Genomic DNA, 16253 nt, shown 5'->3' with positions numbered 1-16253 from the left:
TGACATCGCCGTGAGTTGCTGATGATGCCATCTAGAATGAGTTGCTGACGTGTTTTGAAGAATTTAGACACACACACACACACACACACAAAACACAGGTATTTGACATGGAATCACTGAAATAGTCGCCATCATGGTGTTGAGAATTTATTTAAAGATCATGGAGAGGAGAATGTACATCTCACGCTGGCCATATACAGATGAAGAGAGAACACACACACACACACGCACACACGCACACACTCACAGATCATAAACACACAGGCAGATGCGTCATATCTCATCTCAACACATTCGATGTGACGTACTTCATTTTAAATAATCAAGTGCTATATCTGAACTCTTCTAGAGTGTGAGGGCAGATTCTTCGCCAAAGTGGATCATTGGAAAAAAACAAAACAAAAAAAGCATTCTCCACACTAACTATATTAGTTTTTAATTCTTCAACCTGGCAAATCCTGTCACATCCTCATCTTCTTTTTAAGAAGCTTCATCATTTTTCACACGTTCAAAGTCGGGACACATTGTCGAGCAAAACTCATCAAGTCAAAACCATTTGAGTTCACAAAGTTGTGACTGTGAGAACAGAGTTGCTATTTAAAGAATATTGAGAGAAACAAATCAGAGTATTACAGTGTTGTAAGTTATTCATTCATGTCATAATTTAAAAAATAGCAATTTTCCTTAAATTATTAGTTTGTTTCCCAATCTTTTCCTTGAAATATACTGAAACAAAATAAACTTCTACTTCAAATACAAGGACTTTTTTCTAATATTCCATCATTTTTCATTCTTTTTTAAAGTGTTGTATTGTATATTCTGACAATATTTTGTCTTTTCCTTCAAAATTAGCTGTCACACTACTTTTCAATTTACATCTTTTTTCCAGATGAACAGATGACTTTTCCTTGCTTTCTTCCCCTTGGAATTTTACTTTCCTATCACTACAACTTCTTTCCAATAAAATATTTCATTTTTGCACTGTAAAAACCAATGTCTTTTGTTGTTGTTGTTGTTGTTGTCATAATCTATATTTATGGTATCAACTACAGCCATAGTCAACACACGTATGCAGCTTATTCCATTTTCAGTGGATCTGATGATGAAAACGGAATCCCTGAGTTACATTATCCAGGTGAAGAAGTGACATTTTATGGCGTTTTTTTTTCAGAGTGCTCTAAGTAATTTTTTTTTGTTGCATAAACTTTGTACAATGAATAAAAATATGAAACTGGAGAAAAGCATCCGATGACTTTTTGTGAACTCCTCCAGCTGTTAAGAAGCAACGTCTTTCTTAGGTATTTTTTTGTTTTGTTTTTTTGAACAGAGTAGAAAACTTGACGTAAACTACAAACACATTTTGTAGAAACCGGGGTGCATAAAAGTGCTTATATAAAGGGAAAAAAAAATCATTCTAATAATTCATATATTTACATCATCACCTTGCGCAGCTTTTAGCTCCAACGGGTTGCAGGTGAAGCGAGAGGATGCAGGCCAGTGTTGACGCAGACTGACACAATGACTGATCAATGTAAACAAGAAATTAAATAGATGTGAGAGGTGTGAACTCGTGGGCTGCGCACTGGCATTCATTGTCTTAAGCAATAAGGGCAAACAGTCTCATTCAGTTGGCTGTACAGAAGGAAAAGTGGGGAGGGAGGGAGGGAAGGGGAAGTGGGGGCGGGGTCAATACATTTCTAGGGACAAAGTGCTGGGTTGTCTTCAGATCGTAAAACTATTTCACCTTTCTCCTGCCGAAGACCCTTATTCTAACTTCCTGAGAGCATAAGACTCTGGCCCCATCCAGAAACAACTGGAGTTCCACCGAACGGGACATCCTGACAAGTCGGCCTATTTTTGAATCCAAAAAACAAACAAACAGAGAGGTGATCTTTCCAAGCAACGGATGCCCTTCAGGCCAGAGAAACTAAAGGAGGATAGGAGGATACTATTCGCGAAGGTAGCTGGCAGCCTAACTGGTAGCATGCTAACAAGCTAGGAATATTTTTGTGCTAATTCAGCAGAAGCGCCGTGGAGCCAAATGTTCAAAGCAAAAGCTGCGCGTGGGTTTCATCACAAGCGCTGGTCTGATCCGGCCTTTACCTCGAGATTGCACACATCAACTTTGCTTTAATTTGCTGCCAGTTTGAGCTGTGGATGCAACATGTGAGCACAAGTTTCACCAAACACTGACGCCAAATAACACGCCTCTCATGTGTCAATCAACATTTCAGTAAAGGTCATGTTTTCCTTCTGTAAAAAGGTTTCATGTTTACTCTCTCCAATACAGCACTGTATGATTTTTTTTTTTAATTAAGCACTGGAAATATTTGGTAAATTAATGTAAGAAAAAACTTTTTGGTCATCCACAGATTTGAGGGGCAGGTCCCCATGTCCTAACATGGCTTTTTAAACACTTAAATTTGTCTTTTTTTAGTTCAAGGTTTACCTGCCACTGAAGTTTTAATCAGTCTTCTTGCATCAAGATTAAAAGTTGCAGTGTGTAGAATAGAAAACAAGCTAGCACCTCATACACCACACTCTAAAATAGGGCATTAAGATGTTCACCCCTACACTACTAAACTAAGAACCAAGGAAATGCTTGCAATGGCTTCAGACATGTCGCAAAAATTAATTTCTTCCATAAAGTGGTGAAGATGGCAGCCTAGGTTATTAATTCATATTTCCATTGATTTTACAGTGTTTTGTTTTGGACTATAAAATGACGATGTACTTGGCCTACAGAGCAATCGGTATGACATAAGACAACCTTGCATTTGCCTGCAAGCAGGATCAGATTAGATCATTATCTAAATGGTTGGAGCAGAAGCCGAGGTGGAAGTTAGCAGGGCTATAAGCTAAGCTAAAGGCTACAACACAAAAACTACCACTCCTGCAAATGCAGTGTTATTCATACACGTTGATTGAGCAATCAGATTCTGGCTGAATGCCTACATTCCTGATGCTACTACTGAGCTAGCAGCTTGCTAACTGTATGTTAGGAAGGAGATAGACCTTTAATCTATCATATTTTTTGTGCGGTCCTAAGTGACTGACTGTAAAGTTTATTGTCTCTCATTGAGGTGCTGCTCCGTTGGGAAACAGTGACTCACTATCACCTCATGAGGTAAAAAGTGTACTACAAGGTGTCCAAGCTTTTTTTTAAATTCTACAAATTGCACCTTTAAAGAGAAATGTAGGTGTTTGTCAAACTGGGCCTACTTTTTACTTGGGACCTCTGTTTGTAAAACATGAACTTTAGCAAGAACAAAAACTGAAGATGACAAATATCTAAATTTCCTATTAGCAAAGAAAGTGAAAGGCTGTTTCTGAGGAGGGGGGGGGGCGGAATGAGGAGTGACAGTTGGAAACCCTTTCTAAGTGCCAAAGTGTGTAGGAGCAGGAGCCAGCTCCGTGTGTCCGTGGTCCTGGGAGAAGAAGCAGTCGTCAGAATGGATGAAGTGCAGGGCGGTCTGGTTGTAGCTCAGCAAGGCCTGCTGCTTCTCCTCTGGGCTGTAGTACAGCGAGAGGGGGTGAACCTGCTGGATGTGCCTCTTGATGGTGCTGACTTTAAGCGTGGCCAGAGTGGCCCCACACACCATGCAGATAAGCCCATGTCTCCGGCAGTCGTAATCCATCAGAAACTCCATCCGCCAGCGTACCTGATAGTTCCTGCGCTGGTCCTTTCCAGGGTAATGGCTATGGCGAGAGGGCGTCGCTGCGGTGCTACTGTCCCCCGCTTTGCCCTCTCCCCCGCTCACATCATCCTCCTTCTTCACAATTTTGCTGGGTGTCCTGATATCAGGGGAGCTGTCCTCATTCGTCTCTCCTATGGTATGTAGGATATCAGCTTCACTCAGGCTGATTTCTGCAACAGAAAAAAGGAGAAAGAGACGGTGCTTTTGTGGTTATACAATCTTGTCCTCCAAACAATACTCACATCATTATATATCAGAGCCAAGAAGGATTTTTTTTTATCTGACTAAAGAAATAAAAAAGAACTGCACTCTGTCCCCAGTAGGAAGCACTACAATCATCACTCACATCAGATGATGCAATCAGATGAAAACTGCGAAGCCGGACGCAAAAATCCAGGTAAGATAACATACATTTTCACAGTTCTTCCCACTCCTCTGCCTCAACTTTCCTCCTTCAAACAGAAAAACGGTTTCCCTCTGATCCTAATTCCATTGTTTATTTCTCTTAAAGGGATCACTTGTATGAAGGTATATTTAGACTGAACCAACACAAAAGCGCCAGCCCAGAGCGGTCACGCTAATCTACCGACTCTCTGGAGTTCTTTAGCCCTCCAGAGCGACACCTTTTGGATTAGTGATCTCATCCTCTCCCGCTCAAAAGCTCGTGACCAGCGGTGAGTGGCAGTGGATGCCTCATCTTCAGCTAATAGTGCACATATCACTTGTAGTTTTTAAGGAGAAAACCTCCATGATATTCTACTATGGTTGAGCTCAAAATCATTGATAAAGGACAAAATTCTCATTAATTAACGTTAGCTGGTACTTAGCTATATGTATGAGTGCTTAATCAGCATTACTTAAGCATAACTAACCATTTATTGTGGCTCTTTGTTACCCTCCATTTCACTTCGCTGTAACCTATGAAGTTAACATGAGCACCATTTGTAAACCATTACTTAACTGTTAACTAACAGCTAACTAAGCATTAACAGACTGTTATCAATGTACTCTTACTGTAAGGAGTCAACAGTCATTACAATACTTTCAATATCGAGAACGTGATGACCATCCTGCTGGGCAATAATAATGGCATTTATGTGAGTACAGTGGAGCGGTGTGACGAAGGAGACAGGCAGAGGAGCTGGACTTGGCTGCGAGGCGGCGGAGCTTGGGGAGCTGATGCAGCCGTGTAATCCCACGCCCACAGAGGAGTGTTGTGATATTGTTAATCTGATCACCATCATTGTGGCTGAGACACTGTTCCATGAATTCAAAGTGAACTGGAGGAGACTGTCACGATCCCTGTCTCGTGTTTCCTGTTTTATTTTGTAGTCATGTCCTGACTTCCCTCCCGTGATTACATTATGTGTCACCTGGGTGATTGCACCACCTGTGTCTTGTTTTCCCTCATGTATTTAGCCTCTGTGTTTCCCCTGTTCGGGGCTGGTCCATTGCGTGTTTGATACGTGTTTTATGCATTTTGTATGCGTTGTCATCGTGCATGTTGTTGGGCAAGTGTATGTCACTAACTGAATTTCACGAGTCTCAAGTCGTCAGTCTCAAGCCGTCAGCCTCAAGTCTACAGTCTCCAGTCGTCAGCCTCAAGCCTCCCTGTCTCAAGCCTCCCGTGTCCCCGTCTCAAGCCTCCCGTGTCCCTGTCTCAAGCCTCCAGTGTCCCCGTCTCAAGCCTCCAGTGTCCCCGTCTCAAGCCTCCAGTGTCCCTGTCTCAAGCCTCCAGTGTCCCTGTCTCAAGCCTCCAGTTTCAATAAACCCCTTTTGTGCACCATCCCTCTCAGTCTGCTCTTGTGTCCCCCCCCCCCACCCCACCCCACCCCACACTACACGTAACAGAGACAGCTGAGACTGGAGGGACCATAGAAGGGCCAGGATACCAGATCCGGAATATCGTGATGGTATATTGAGGTTATTCTCTGATGGGATACGGAATGACTACTGTATGTCAGTCAACTTTACTTACTCTTGATCACGAACTCACCATAACCTGCATCCATACATACAGCTCAGATAAACAGCTTTGGAATACATTAAAATCGATTGCATTTGTGGATATGTCTCACTATTTTACTAAGAGGTGCTGTGTGGTTCAATCTTAAACACAGAGCCAAAATAAAACGACAATAACCAGGATAGTATGAAAGAATAAAAAGCTCTGGTATCAGTTTTGGCAGATGTGGATCAAAAGAAGATCAAAATTGAAAGAAGGGGATCAGTGCATCGCTAACATCTGGCTTCTGGCTGGGTCCTATTTTCTTGTATATTTGCCCCGGAATGATTAAAAGGACCCAGGTTGAAAAATACCAGAATTTTTCCTGAAAACTTTTCCTCTAATCTGAAGAGTAAATGTTTAAACAATATGCAACAACCTGCTTAGAGCCAACAACCGTCCAAAGCTGTTGAATTTCAGAGTGTAGAGGAGAAAGATTCATTGGACTGAATATATCAAGATAAAATGTGGTCAGGTATTCAGTGCAGCAGTGACAGTCTGGACTTAATACTGGTCTGATGGGGTGTGTGTGTGTGTGTGTGTGTGTGTGTGTGTGTGTGTGTGTGTGTGTGTGTGTGTGTGTGTGTGTGTCTCACCATCTTGTACGTGAGTGTCTTCACTGGGGTAATCTTTGGTCCAGGCTGCAGCCATGGCTTCCCTTTCTTGTCTGCTCAGTGTTGTGGTTTCAGGGTGACATTCCTGGATGTGGTGGCGGAAGCTGCTAACCTTGGTTTCGTGCAGGACCTGAGAACATACCATGCAGAAGGTGCCGCGACCCTGAGGCCCGTAAGCCACCAGGTAGTCCAGGCGAAGTCGCCACGGGTTGCCCCCACGCAGCCGCCTCTTCCTAGGCTGGCGGAAGAGGGGCTGCGGCCCCTGCTGTGAAGCTCCGACACCTCCATCCTCCCCGATCAGACAAGTGTCCTGAGTTAATGTATCATCACCTTCTTGGTACAAGTCCGTGTTGATGTGGATGGCATCCACGTCCTGAGCAAAGAGCTCCAACTTGCTTTCTTTGGTGTCGGCGTGACTACAGTTCCCATGAGGCTTTGGTATGCCACCTGGAGCTGTTGAAAGATTAAAAAAAACAACAACACACAGTCATACTGTGGAAACTGACATGGCCAGTGGGCGGTGGCAGCGCCGGGAGACTCGAAAGGGTGACTTTAGGTCCATGCTGCTAAGCTCGCTCTGCTGCCATGGCAACGCTGATCCACATAAGCAGCAACAGACAGGCTTGGTAGGTGGTGGTGGACAGATCTGTGCTGGTGACATCACTGTTTTTCAGAGTTTAGACTGATGCAGGACAAGATGAAATGATCAAGCACTATATAATTCGGTTTTACAGATCACATCTGTTATCAGCTGTATGGCTACTCTGTGATAATTTTCATAAACTAGCTGGTAGTTGGCTAGCATCTCCTATTATTAATAAGGGGTTAGATTTTGTTCCTTAGAGCAATACTTCCCAAAAAAGTGTGTTTTCCCTTTCTTAAACAGGTGTCTTGAGCTAGCAAAGATTTTACTCACCCCTGCATCACTTCTTTGTGACACCAGAATGTAGAAACAGCCTGCCACATATGTTTGGCTCGACGCTAACGGAGACTGACAGCTAGCAACAGCAAAACTTGTGTTTCCAAACTCCTCGGTGCATCTTCTGGTATAATCAATTCACCAACATTTACCTATGCAAATTATGTTTGACACCTGCAATTTGTGTTAAAATACATGCCTACACATATACATTTACTCAGTCTATATGGTTATACTTCACTGTCTTTTCCGCCTGCTGCACTGTGTACAAATGTAATATTCTTGTAAGAAATACTTCATCTAGAAAGAGCATTCCTATTTATTAGCTTTAGCTTCAAGCTAAATATTAGTGGCTGGTTCTTTCTGCTTTCAAGAATGATAAAGAAGGAATGCTGGAAGGAAAAAATATCTGTGAGCCTCTGACACCTATTTGTAAGTTCTTGAAAGGAAAAACACTCTTTTTTGATGAAGTGTTGCTTTTCGAGGAGTCAACAATCAGCTTGGGTGAAAGCAGGACTAATAATGCACAGTTACTTTCCTGTAAGTGATTTATGACTGACTGGGAATGCTGCTGCGTCACTCTCACCCCACCCATCCAAGCGTGCAATATTTTCTGGAACGTTTGCCCACCCAACTTGCTTCTTCATGTTTCCTCTAATTTATAGATACTTGCTTTCAGCTAGTTCTTCCACCTTCTGGTGCTCCTGACTCCCAGGCTGCCCAGCAGTGAGATCTGTCATAACTTCAATGAGCTAAAACCTTCTTTTCTCACCGTATGTCTGAGCCCAGGTCTGCAGGATGCAGTGCTTCTCCTCAGAGCTGTAGACTAAGGAGTTGGGGTGGGTGTCCAACACGTGGCTCTTGATGTGGTCCAGGTGAAGTGAGGGCAGCTCGCCTCCACACACCATGCACAGCAGCCTCCCAGCTGCCGCCTCGTACTCCATAAGGAACTCCTGGCGGAACAACGCATGCAGCGAGTCATTCAGGTAGCGTTCAAGGGTCCCGGCTGGAGGCCCGGGGGTGTCCTGCTGCTGCTCCTCCTCCTCCTCTTCCACCACCTGGGCCTGGGGGGCTTCACTCGCTTCAAAACGAGGAGAAAGGCTAAAGGGATGAGGCTGCTCCTGGGGTGTACGAGGGTCCTGAGGTTCTGCTGGAAATCCCAAAAAAATATATATATTGGTTTGGTGAATACCATGAACAGATTCTGCCACACCAGCAATCAATCATTTAAATTCTTTCAACATTTAAGACTCCCAAATCCATATCGCCATTTGTCACAAGGGTTGTTTGTTTCAAATGTTTCATTTGGGAAGCACGATTGCGAAAGTATGTAGCTCAGAATCAGAAATCCTTTATTGATCACTTGCGGGAAACTGTTGGATTGCAGTGTTCCATTTCACAGTAAAGATGAATAAGGAGGAAGTAACCTGTCGAAGATATAAATAAAATAAGATAAATAGAAATGAAACACAATCTCAAAAATAGTAATACAAACGATATTTAATCAAGAAAAAATATAAAATCAAGATGATAAGGGGGTATCGTTGTACATATTCACATTTTTACACAAATGAATACGATATTTCATGTATTTGTTTCTTGTATTTGTGTTTACATAAAAAAAAAACAAAGCAGAAAATGTGATTTTTTTACGCCAGCATGAAAATTCCTGTCTACACCTTGAACCTTAGTGAGGGGATGATGGCCGCACAAATGTAAAAAAGTACATGCAAAACTTAATGAAACACTGCAACTCCCCGAACTGCGCTCTTCTTTTATTATTCTGTTAACTTTTATTATTCTTACAGTTATTCAGATTTGCCTGCTTTGTGAATTCTGTACAAATCGTTTCATAGCTAAGGTGCAATGAGTTACCATTGATGTGTGACTATATTTTCTTCTTGACCTCCTCGCCCCGCAACCAGTCTTTATGCTTAGCTAGGCTAATTTAGCATCGGATTTTTTTAATCTTTTTTTTTTTTTTTTTAAATGACTCTAAGAATGCAGTTGGGGGGGGGGGTGTTATCCATCTTCTTGTTAGGCTCTGGGGACGATGGACAACTAGTGACTTTCTCAGAAATAAAAGTTAGTGTGTTCCTTTAAACATCAGCTTCAGCAAATCCGCTTCGAATTTGACTTTGTTAAAGAGGAGGAATTTGACATTTTACTTGGATTTAGTTGTCAAAGCCAGAGACATAATCTTAATGACACAACATGACTTCTGTTCTTATTCCACGTTGTTCAGATTCCAAGATTAATTCCATCTACAAGTTACTGGCTTTTCGTTGCTTCAGGCACACTGTCATCATGAATCACCAGGATTATCGTTACCGTTGTCTTCTCGCATCTTTTTCATCTTAACAAGCTACTGTTGCCGTGACGAGAGTTTTAAGAGATGTAAAGGCAACTGATTATTACATAAATCAGTAGTGGAAATTCCTTTTTGATTTTTATGACTCACTGCAAAAAGAAAGTGACTGTCATTGTTTCTGAAAGCATTATCTTTTAGTATTTAAGCATTTCCAAAATCCACTTTTTCATTGTACAAGCCATTTTTGTCAGAAATTTCCAAATAGTTAATTTTTTAAAGGTTTTCTTCAGTCAACCTACCTGAATGCTCATATTTCCAAAACCCTTTTCTTGTCATTTTATATGCATCCGTTTTTGCCAGGAATTTACTGTCGCACTTTCTGAAAACTGTATCTTTTATTTTTCAAGAATTTTATCTATTTAACTCTGTTTCCACAATACTTGAATGGGTTTTGGTCCCAGCAGCTCCCAGTTCATCATCACTCCCTCTGCCCCTCTCACTCTCTCTCACACACACACACACACACACACACACACACACACACACACTACTGCCATGCTCACAAACACACTCATACTGCCACCAAGTGTCACAATGAGTCAACTCCTACCCACCGCCAGCATGATGGCCAGAGTCCAGCGACTCATCTTCTCTTGGAGGTGAGGGTCCAGCAGCGGAGCTGTAGGGGCTGGGGCCTCCCCCCAGACTCAGGTGGCTCTCCCACCCTGAGCGGATCACCTCCTTGTCAGCAGTGCTCCACAGCAGGGAGTCAGGGTGCTTCTGTCTGATGTGTCTCTTGATGGTGCTGAGCTTCAGGGTGGCTAGCGAGCTTCCGCACACCATGCAGATCATACCATGCCGCAGGGGGTCAAAGTCCATCAGGTACTCGCTGCGCCAATACTCATGGTAGTAGCGGCGGTGGTCACGGCCTGGGATCCGGCTGAGGCCTGGACGTGAGGCCTGCTGCACTTTAGGTTTAAGTCCAGAGGGCCCAGGAACCGGAGAGAGGAGGAGCGGGTGGTCCGGGCCTTCGGTGATGCTCCAGTAGCTGGTGCCTGGAGACCTGACAGGGGTGACCACGATAGCCTCTGACTCCTCCTCACCATGACCATTGGCAAGACGGTCCTCGTCTGACAGGAACAAGGAAGCAAAACAAATTCAGTGTGGATTTTTTTTTTCCTTCTTTTTCATATCAGGAAACAGTACAAGACAGGAAGTGACAGAAAGCCGAGAGCATCCCAGTCCTGACTTTTGTTTGTACTGTCATCTGAGTAACTAACATCATCACTGACATCACCCAATCATAAGTATTCATCCATCAAGACGTTACCTAATGAGCGAGGCCAATCCCTTAGCATGCAAGACTAACTGAAAAAAAAATTTCAGCAACAATGTCTGCAGACAGAGGGCAGCACGGTGGTGCAGTGGTCAGCACTGTCACCTCACAGCAAGAAGGTTCCAGGTTCGAGCCCCAGCTCAAGCATGGCATAGTTCTGTGTGAGTCTGCATGTTCTCCCTGTTCCTGCTGGGTTCTCTCTGGTACTCCGGCTTCCTCCCACAGTCCAGAGACATCAAGAGGGACCAGGTTAATCCAGACTCTAAATTGACCGTAGGTATGAATGTGAGTGTGAATGGTTGTCTGTCTCTATGTGTTGGTCCTGTGATGGACTGGTGACCTGTCCAGGGTGAACCCTGCCTCTCGCCTGAAGGCTGCTGAGATAGGCTCCACTCCCTGCAACCCTCCCTGCAACCCTTAACAGGATAAGCAGTAGAAAATGGATGGATGGCGGGTGTCTGCAGACAGCTCCGTCTGCAGGCAGTGTCATTAGTGTGGCTGCTGTGGAATGACATTAGAACACCCCCTTTTGTCCATGTCACTGCCCTGCCATCTACAGGCAGACATGTTTCGGTTCTGCTAGATGTTACCAGAGAGAAACTCAGAGTGCATTGATTAAAGAAAACACATAAAAAGCATGTGTTTTTTTCAATACATGGTGTTTGTGTTCAAGCAAAAACGACATAATATTCTGAATCTTAATTAAATTGCTTGTCTAAATAAATGATGATCCTCTGATATAAAAAAATATATGTATGGATTTGTCTCTGAATAAATTCATGAATACCACAGTGTTGAACTCATCCAATAAACTATATTTGTATTGCTGATTAAGAGTGCAATCGGCCGCCTCCTCTAGGTGGCAGCAGTGTGCCTGCCTGCCTGCCTGCCTGCGTGCTGTTGAGCCTTTGTTTATAGGAGCCACAGAGACAGAGGGGCCATGCTGCTCCATGGCATTGTCCCTACCACGGATTAACGGGCTGCCTGACAATGGCTGTGACTGACAGCGGCAACGCACGCACACACACACACTTTGCGTTGAGAAAGAATAATAACACCAGTTTTTTTTCTTTTTTTCTTCCTTTACCTCCCAAGTCCCCCTCCTCTTGCGTCGCTTCCTCCTCTCCGCTTATTATTAATGAGAGCAGCTCGGGCTGCTCGGTACACCGGAGGTCCACAGGCTCGCTGTCCCCCGGTTCTTTATCTTCCATCACTGGCCCGGCTGCTGGTTCACAAGTGGCGTGTGTTCCTCCTTCCTGGAGCGTATCGCAGCGCTGGAACACTGACATGTTACACTGACATGTTACAACAGTAACATGTTCACTACGCTCGGCACCGTTCGACACGCATCTGGCTCTATAACGAGCCCATCGCTGAGGAGCCCGTGCTCTACGATGTTACCCCCCACCCCCCCACCCCCACCTCCTCTCCACGCGCCCCGCACGGGAGCCAAGTTAACTTTTCATAGAATCACACAATCATGTATTCCGCTGACGACCGCCGGCCGCTCCTCCGTCCTGCTCCGCGGTCAGGCGCCTCAGCGCAGGCCTCCACTCATGTATTTTAAGGCTCTTGCTTGTCTTCAGGGTGGGGAGCCGGACTAGGGGCCCCTGGGGCTCCTTAAGGGGCTCCTGGGTAAATTTAAAGAGACAGTAGCAGCGCCGACAATGCACACCCACCCCAGTGGGGGCAAACAGAGCAGCAGGCGCTAATACCGATAAGCTGCTGATACTAATGCTGCTGTTGTCAGAAAATCATGCCGAGATGGAGGCGGTTTGTTCCACAAAGCGTCCGTTTGAACGGCAGCTACACGGGCAGCTGCTGCTCGCTGTCAGCCCCTCGGCTGCACATCACATGTGCTATTCATTTTCATTATTATTTTGTTGAATCAATTAGTGTCATTTACAACATGTAACATGATTGTTGGCTTTTATTAAATGCACATACAAACTACCCTAACAGCCTGGTTGTTCCATGTTTGTCTGACAGCCTAAATTAATGTTACTTTTTTATTATCAACACTTCAATTATTGACTGTTCTTGGTGATATAAGGAACTCAAGTTAGCTAGCTAGTTAGCCGTGTTTGATTACTGTTTACCAGCAGAAGCTCACACTTTACGTAACATGTAGGCTTAACATGTAGGCTCGTGTCCAGTTACAACATGAAACGTTGGTGTATAAAATCTCGTCTACGTTCTACGCTTGTGACGAGTCTGTTCTGTAGATCAGCAGATCAGGATTAAAGATGAAAAAAATGATGATCAGAAACCCTCCTCCTGGATCAGTAGATGATCCAGGAGGAGGGTTTCTGATCAGCTGGGTCAGATGACATACCCATTTTATGGTCCACACCCACCTGGTCCACCTGGCCCACCTGAGTACTAATTATCTCAAAAGCACTTTCCAATTGAATTTTACTTTTTACCCCTATGGAACCTTAGTTTTTGGAAAACTGTTACAGAAAAATATTGTACACTGTTATTTTTCTCTCAGGAATAAATGCTCAGCTTCAGCTTGATCCCATAGCAGAAACCTTTTTGGATGCTTTTAAAACTTTTAATAAATAAACATTACCCTTTCAGAGAGTTAAACCTAGGAACACCCCCCCCCCCCCATAAGAGGTTTCACAGGGATCCCATCTAGAACCCATATGATGTGATTGTAAGGATTGAATTTTTATATTAGAAGTTTTTCATGAAGAAACCATCGAGGCAGTTCTGCCTCTTTATAGTTCAAGGGTTTATTCTAGAATCCTCTTGTCTCCTGAGGGTTCTACGAGGGAACCAAACCCAGAGGTGAAGTCATTTTACATGCTCTAGTTTTTTATGAGATTTTCTTCCAGCATATTCTGATGCAGATTATATATAAAAACATATATAGATTATATATAAAAATGCACATAAATCATAAAATTATTTATGTGGATTTTTTTCACAGAGGAGAAGGAGATGTTGAGTTCAGTCAGAGTTTTCAAGATACTTAAGGTGTTTTGGAGTTTGGGGCTATTTTTTTTTTGAAAGGTGAGAAGTATTTACAAGAATTGATCAAAAGAGACCCTTTCATAATCTAACAAATGTTTCCTTTTCCGTTGGATATCTTATCATGTTAATCTGCATCAAAAGTAAAGCCCAAAGCCTGGCGGTTCTTCCTATACAGCTCCAAAACAAACAACTCTTTTTTTTGGTTGTTTTTTTTGCTGGACCTATTTTACGGGTTATAAGGGGCCCATTACAGAGGCCGCAAGGCAGGATGATGTCTCATGATTATAATGGAATAATTGTATTTTTTTGTTTTATGTTTCAAAACCATTGCACCGGGTTTCACACGCCTACAATTAACAGTCTAACTAATGCTAAGGTCATGTGATTTATGGGCTTTATGATCAATTCAAACCTTATGGCCTAACCAGTGGCCACCCTGTGTTGCATCTGACTTATGGTTGCGGAAGCTAAATGAGGTTGGTTGCCCCCCCCCCCCACCACACACACACACACACACACACACACACACACTGGCATGTCTTGGTTTTTGCAGTTTTGGAAAATTCTTCTAATAGTTCCTCACATCTCCCAAATCCATGGCTGCTGCAAGAGCTGCTAATCATGATGTCGTTTACATCAAATAAATCAAATCGCAAAAGAAAAATATTTCTTTCAAACAAATTAATGTGTGAAAAATCTCCTACAATAACAAGAAAACATCATTATGAAGTCTTCTATGTGATTTTTTTTTGTTCAGGTCCTACATACTAACAACAGGGGTGGGCTCGATTTGGGACGTTACTGCAACAGACCACAGAGGGGTGATCAAGATATGCTGTCGTTTGGAGGTTTTCACTGCTGCACCTTTGCAATGTTTCTTATGTCATACATTTTAATGCACATACTTTCAAATACATTAAGTGATTTGTTGTGAAATTATGAGTCTATTTCCTGTGTGTGTGTGTGTGTGTGTGTGTATTCATTCGATTATGAGCAGTGTGTGTTTAGTGTGTTTTGGGGCAACAAAAAATTATCTAGTTTACGGCCACCAAGATCCTAGACCCAGCCTTGACTACAGGACTGTAGCCTCATGATTAACACTCCTGTTCAGTCCCCAATATCAATTGAGGTCATGCAGGCAAAGCCAATAAATCATTGAACCTTCATCCAGCTGTTCCAAATAGCAAACGTGGCTATGCTACTACGTTATAATTTCAATCCTAATCTAATCCTGGGCCTCGTCTCTGGGCAATGTCATCACATTTTCTTCACAGGACTTGTTTTGCATACTTCAAATGCTTGATAAATGAGTTCAGTCCTCAAAAAAGCAACAAGTAAAAAACATGTCAAAACTAAATTTTAAATCCCTGTTTATGGCATTTTCTTAGTAAGGAAAAAATGATCTTCAAATCCTTATATTTATTAATCATTTTTGCATAATTTGAACAAATGGCAGCATGACACATTCATTGTGTTTGTGTTTGGTGCAAGAGAAGTAGGAAAAAAATGTCAGTAGCACACAGACAAAAGGCATTTTAACGACACAGCTGATTCACATTCTTTACATTAATTTCGTACAAAGAGATCCAATAACAACAAGGAGTTCTGCAAAAACAACATCAAAAAACTGTCATTTAAGAGGCAGACACAAGCAGAACTAGGCTGGATAGGGGCATCCATCTACTGAGTAAGGACACAAAGAGACAGACAAGGACAGAGAGACAGACAAAGATAGAGAGCGACAGATGCACAGACAGAGAGAGAGGGAGAGAGATTGGCAAACAGATAGGCAGGAACTAAGATAGAGGACAGAGAGACAAGGACAGAGAGAGAGCGAGAGAGAGAGAGAGAGAGAGAGAGAGAGAGGACGGGGGATGGGGAAACTACAACAAACAATAGCATCTGTAAGTACCAAAAACAACAACATACTAATACAAACATTAATGTATAAATATTTACACAAAAGTGTACTTATAACAATAGATAATAGTACAAAAATCATGCTAATGCTCATGTGAAAGCAATGCAATGTTATTACAAATACTGTGCTGATGATGGTAATATTAATGCAAATTCAGTACCAATGATGCTAATGTTGATAGGATAATGGTGCTGGTAATGATGCAAGTACAGTACTAATCTTCATCTTATTACAACAGTAATGCTAATGTTAACACAACACAGTGCTAATATTGATAAAATGGCAATGCTAATATTAATACAAATACACTGCTAATATTGATAATCCAGATACAATAATAATACTATAATTAATGCAAACAAATTATTAGTGGTGTTAATTTTGGGATAAAACCATATATTACAATGGTAATGCTTATATAAACACAATTACAGTACTAATGATGTTAATGTTGATACGATAGAGAT

The 16253-nt window shown here is 42.6% G+C and overlaps 1 protein-coding gene and 1 long non-coding RNA gene across 2 annotated transcripts; one reads left to right on the top strand and one right to left on the bottom strand.

The window, feature by feature from the left end:
* Positions 1-39: 39 nt before the first annotated feature.
* Positions 40-12249, bottom strand: zfta (zinc finger translocation associated). The gene is made up of 5 exons (XM_086197853.1): positions 11971-12249; positions 10162-10677; positions 8009-8386; positions 6300-6770; positions 40-3868 (listed from the first exon to the last, which is right to left on the bottom strand). The coding sequence occupies exons 1-5, from the start codon at positions 12170-12172 to the stop codon at positions 3378-3380; spliced, it is 2058 nt and encodes a 685-aa protein (XP_086053979.1). The 5' UTR covers positions 12173-12249; the 3' UTR covers positions 40-3377.
* On the top strand, positions 4078-5430 carry LOC147238309 (uncharacterized). The gene is made up of 3 exons (XR_015111861.1): positions 4078-4095; positions 4210-4372; positions 4806-5430. It is a non-coding gene; the product is annotated as an uncharacterized LOC147238309 (long non-coding RNA).
* Positions 12250-16253: the final 4004 nt, after the last annotated feature.

The sequence above is a fragment of the Aulostomus chinensis genome, chromosome 24 (assembly GCF_037954235.1).
Source record: "Aulostomus chinensis isolate RoL2024-O1b breed Wild chromosome 24, RoL_Achi_v1.0, whole genome shotgun sequence".
NCBI classification, from domain to species: Eukaryota; Metazoa; Chordata; class Actinopteri; order Syngnathiformes; family Aulostomidae; genus Aulostomus; species Aulostomus chinensis.
The sequence above is the reverse complement of the archived record's forward strand: the minus strand, read 5'-3'. Positions and strand labels throughout refer to the sequence as shown.

Bases quoted from the DNA above. Each gene is read 5' to 3' on its own strand.
- zfta (XM_086197853.1), bottom strand. From the start codon at position 12,172: ATGTCAGTGTTCCAGCGCTGCGATACGCTCCAGGAAGGAGGAACACAC. The intron at 8,387-10,161 runs GTGGGTAGGAGT...TGGGATTTCCAG, and splicing joins CTCTGGCCATCATGCTGGCG to CAGAACCTCAGGACCCTCGT. The intron at 6,771-8,008 runs GTGAGAAAAGAA...ATCTTTCAACAG, and splicing joins GACCTGGGCTCAGACATACG to CTCCAGGTGGCATACCAAAG.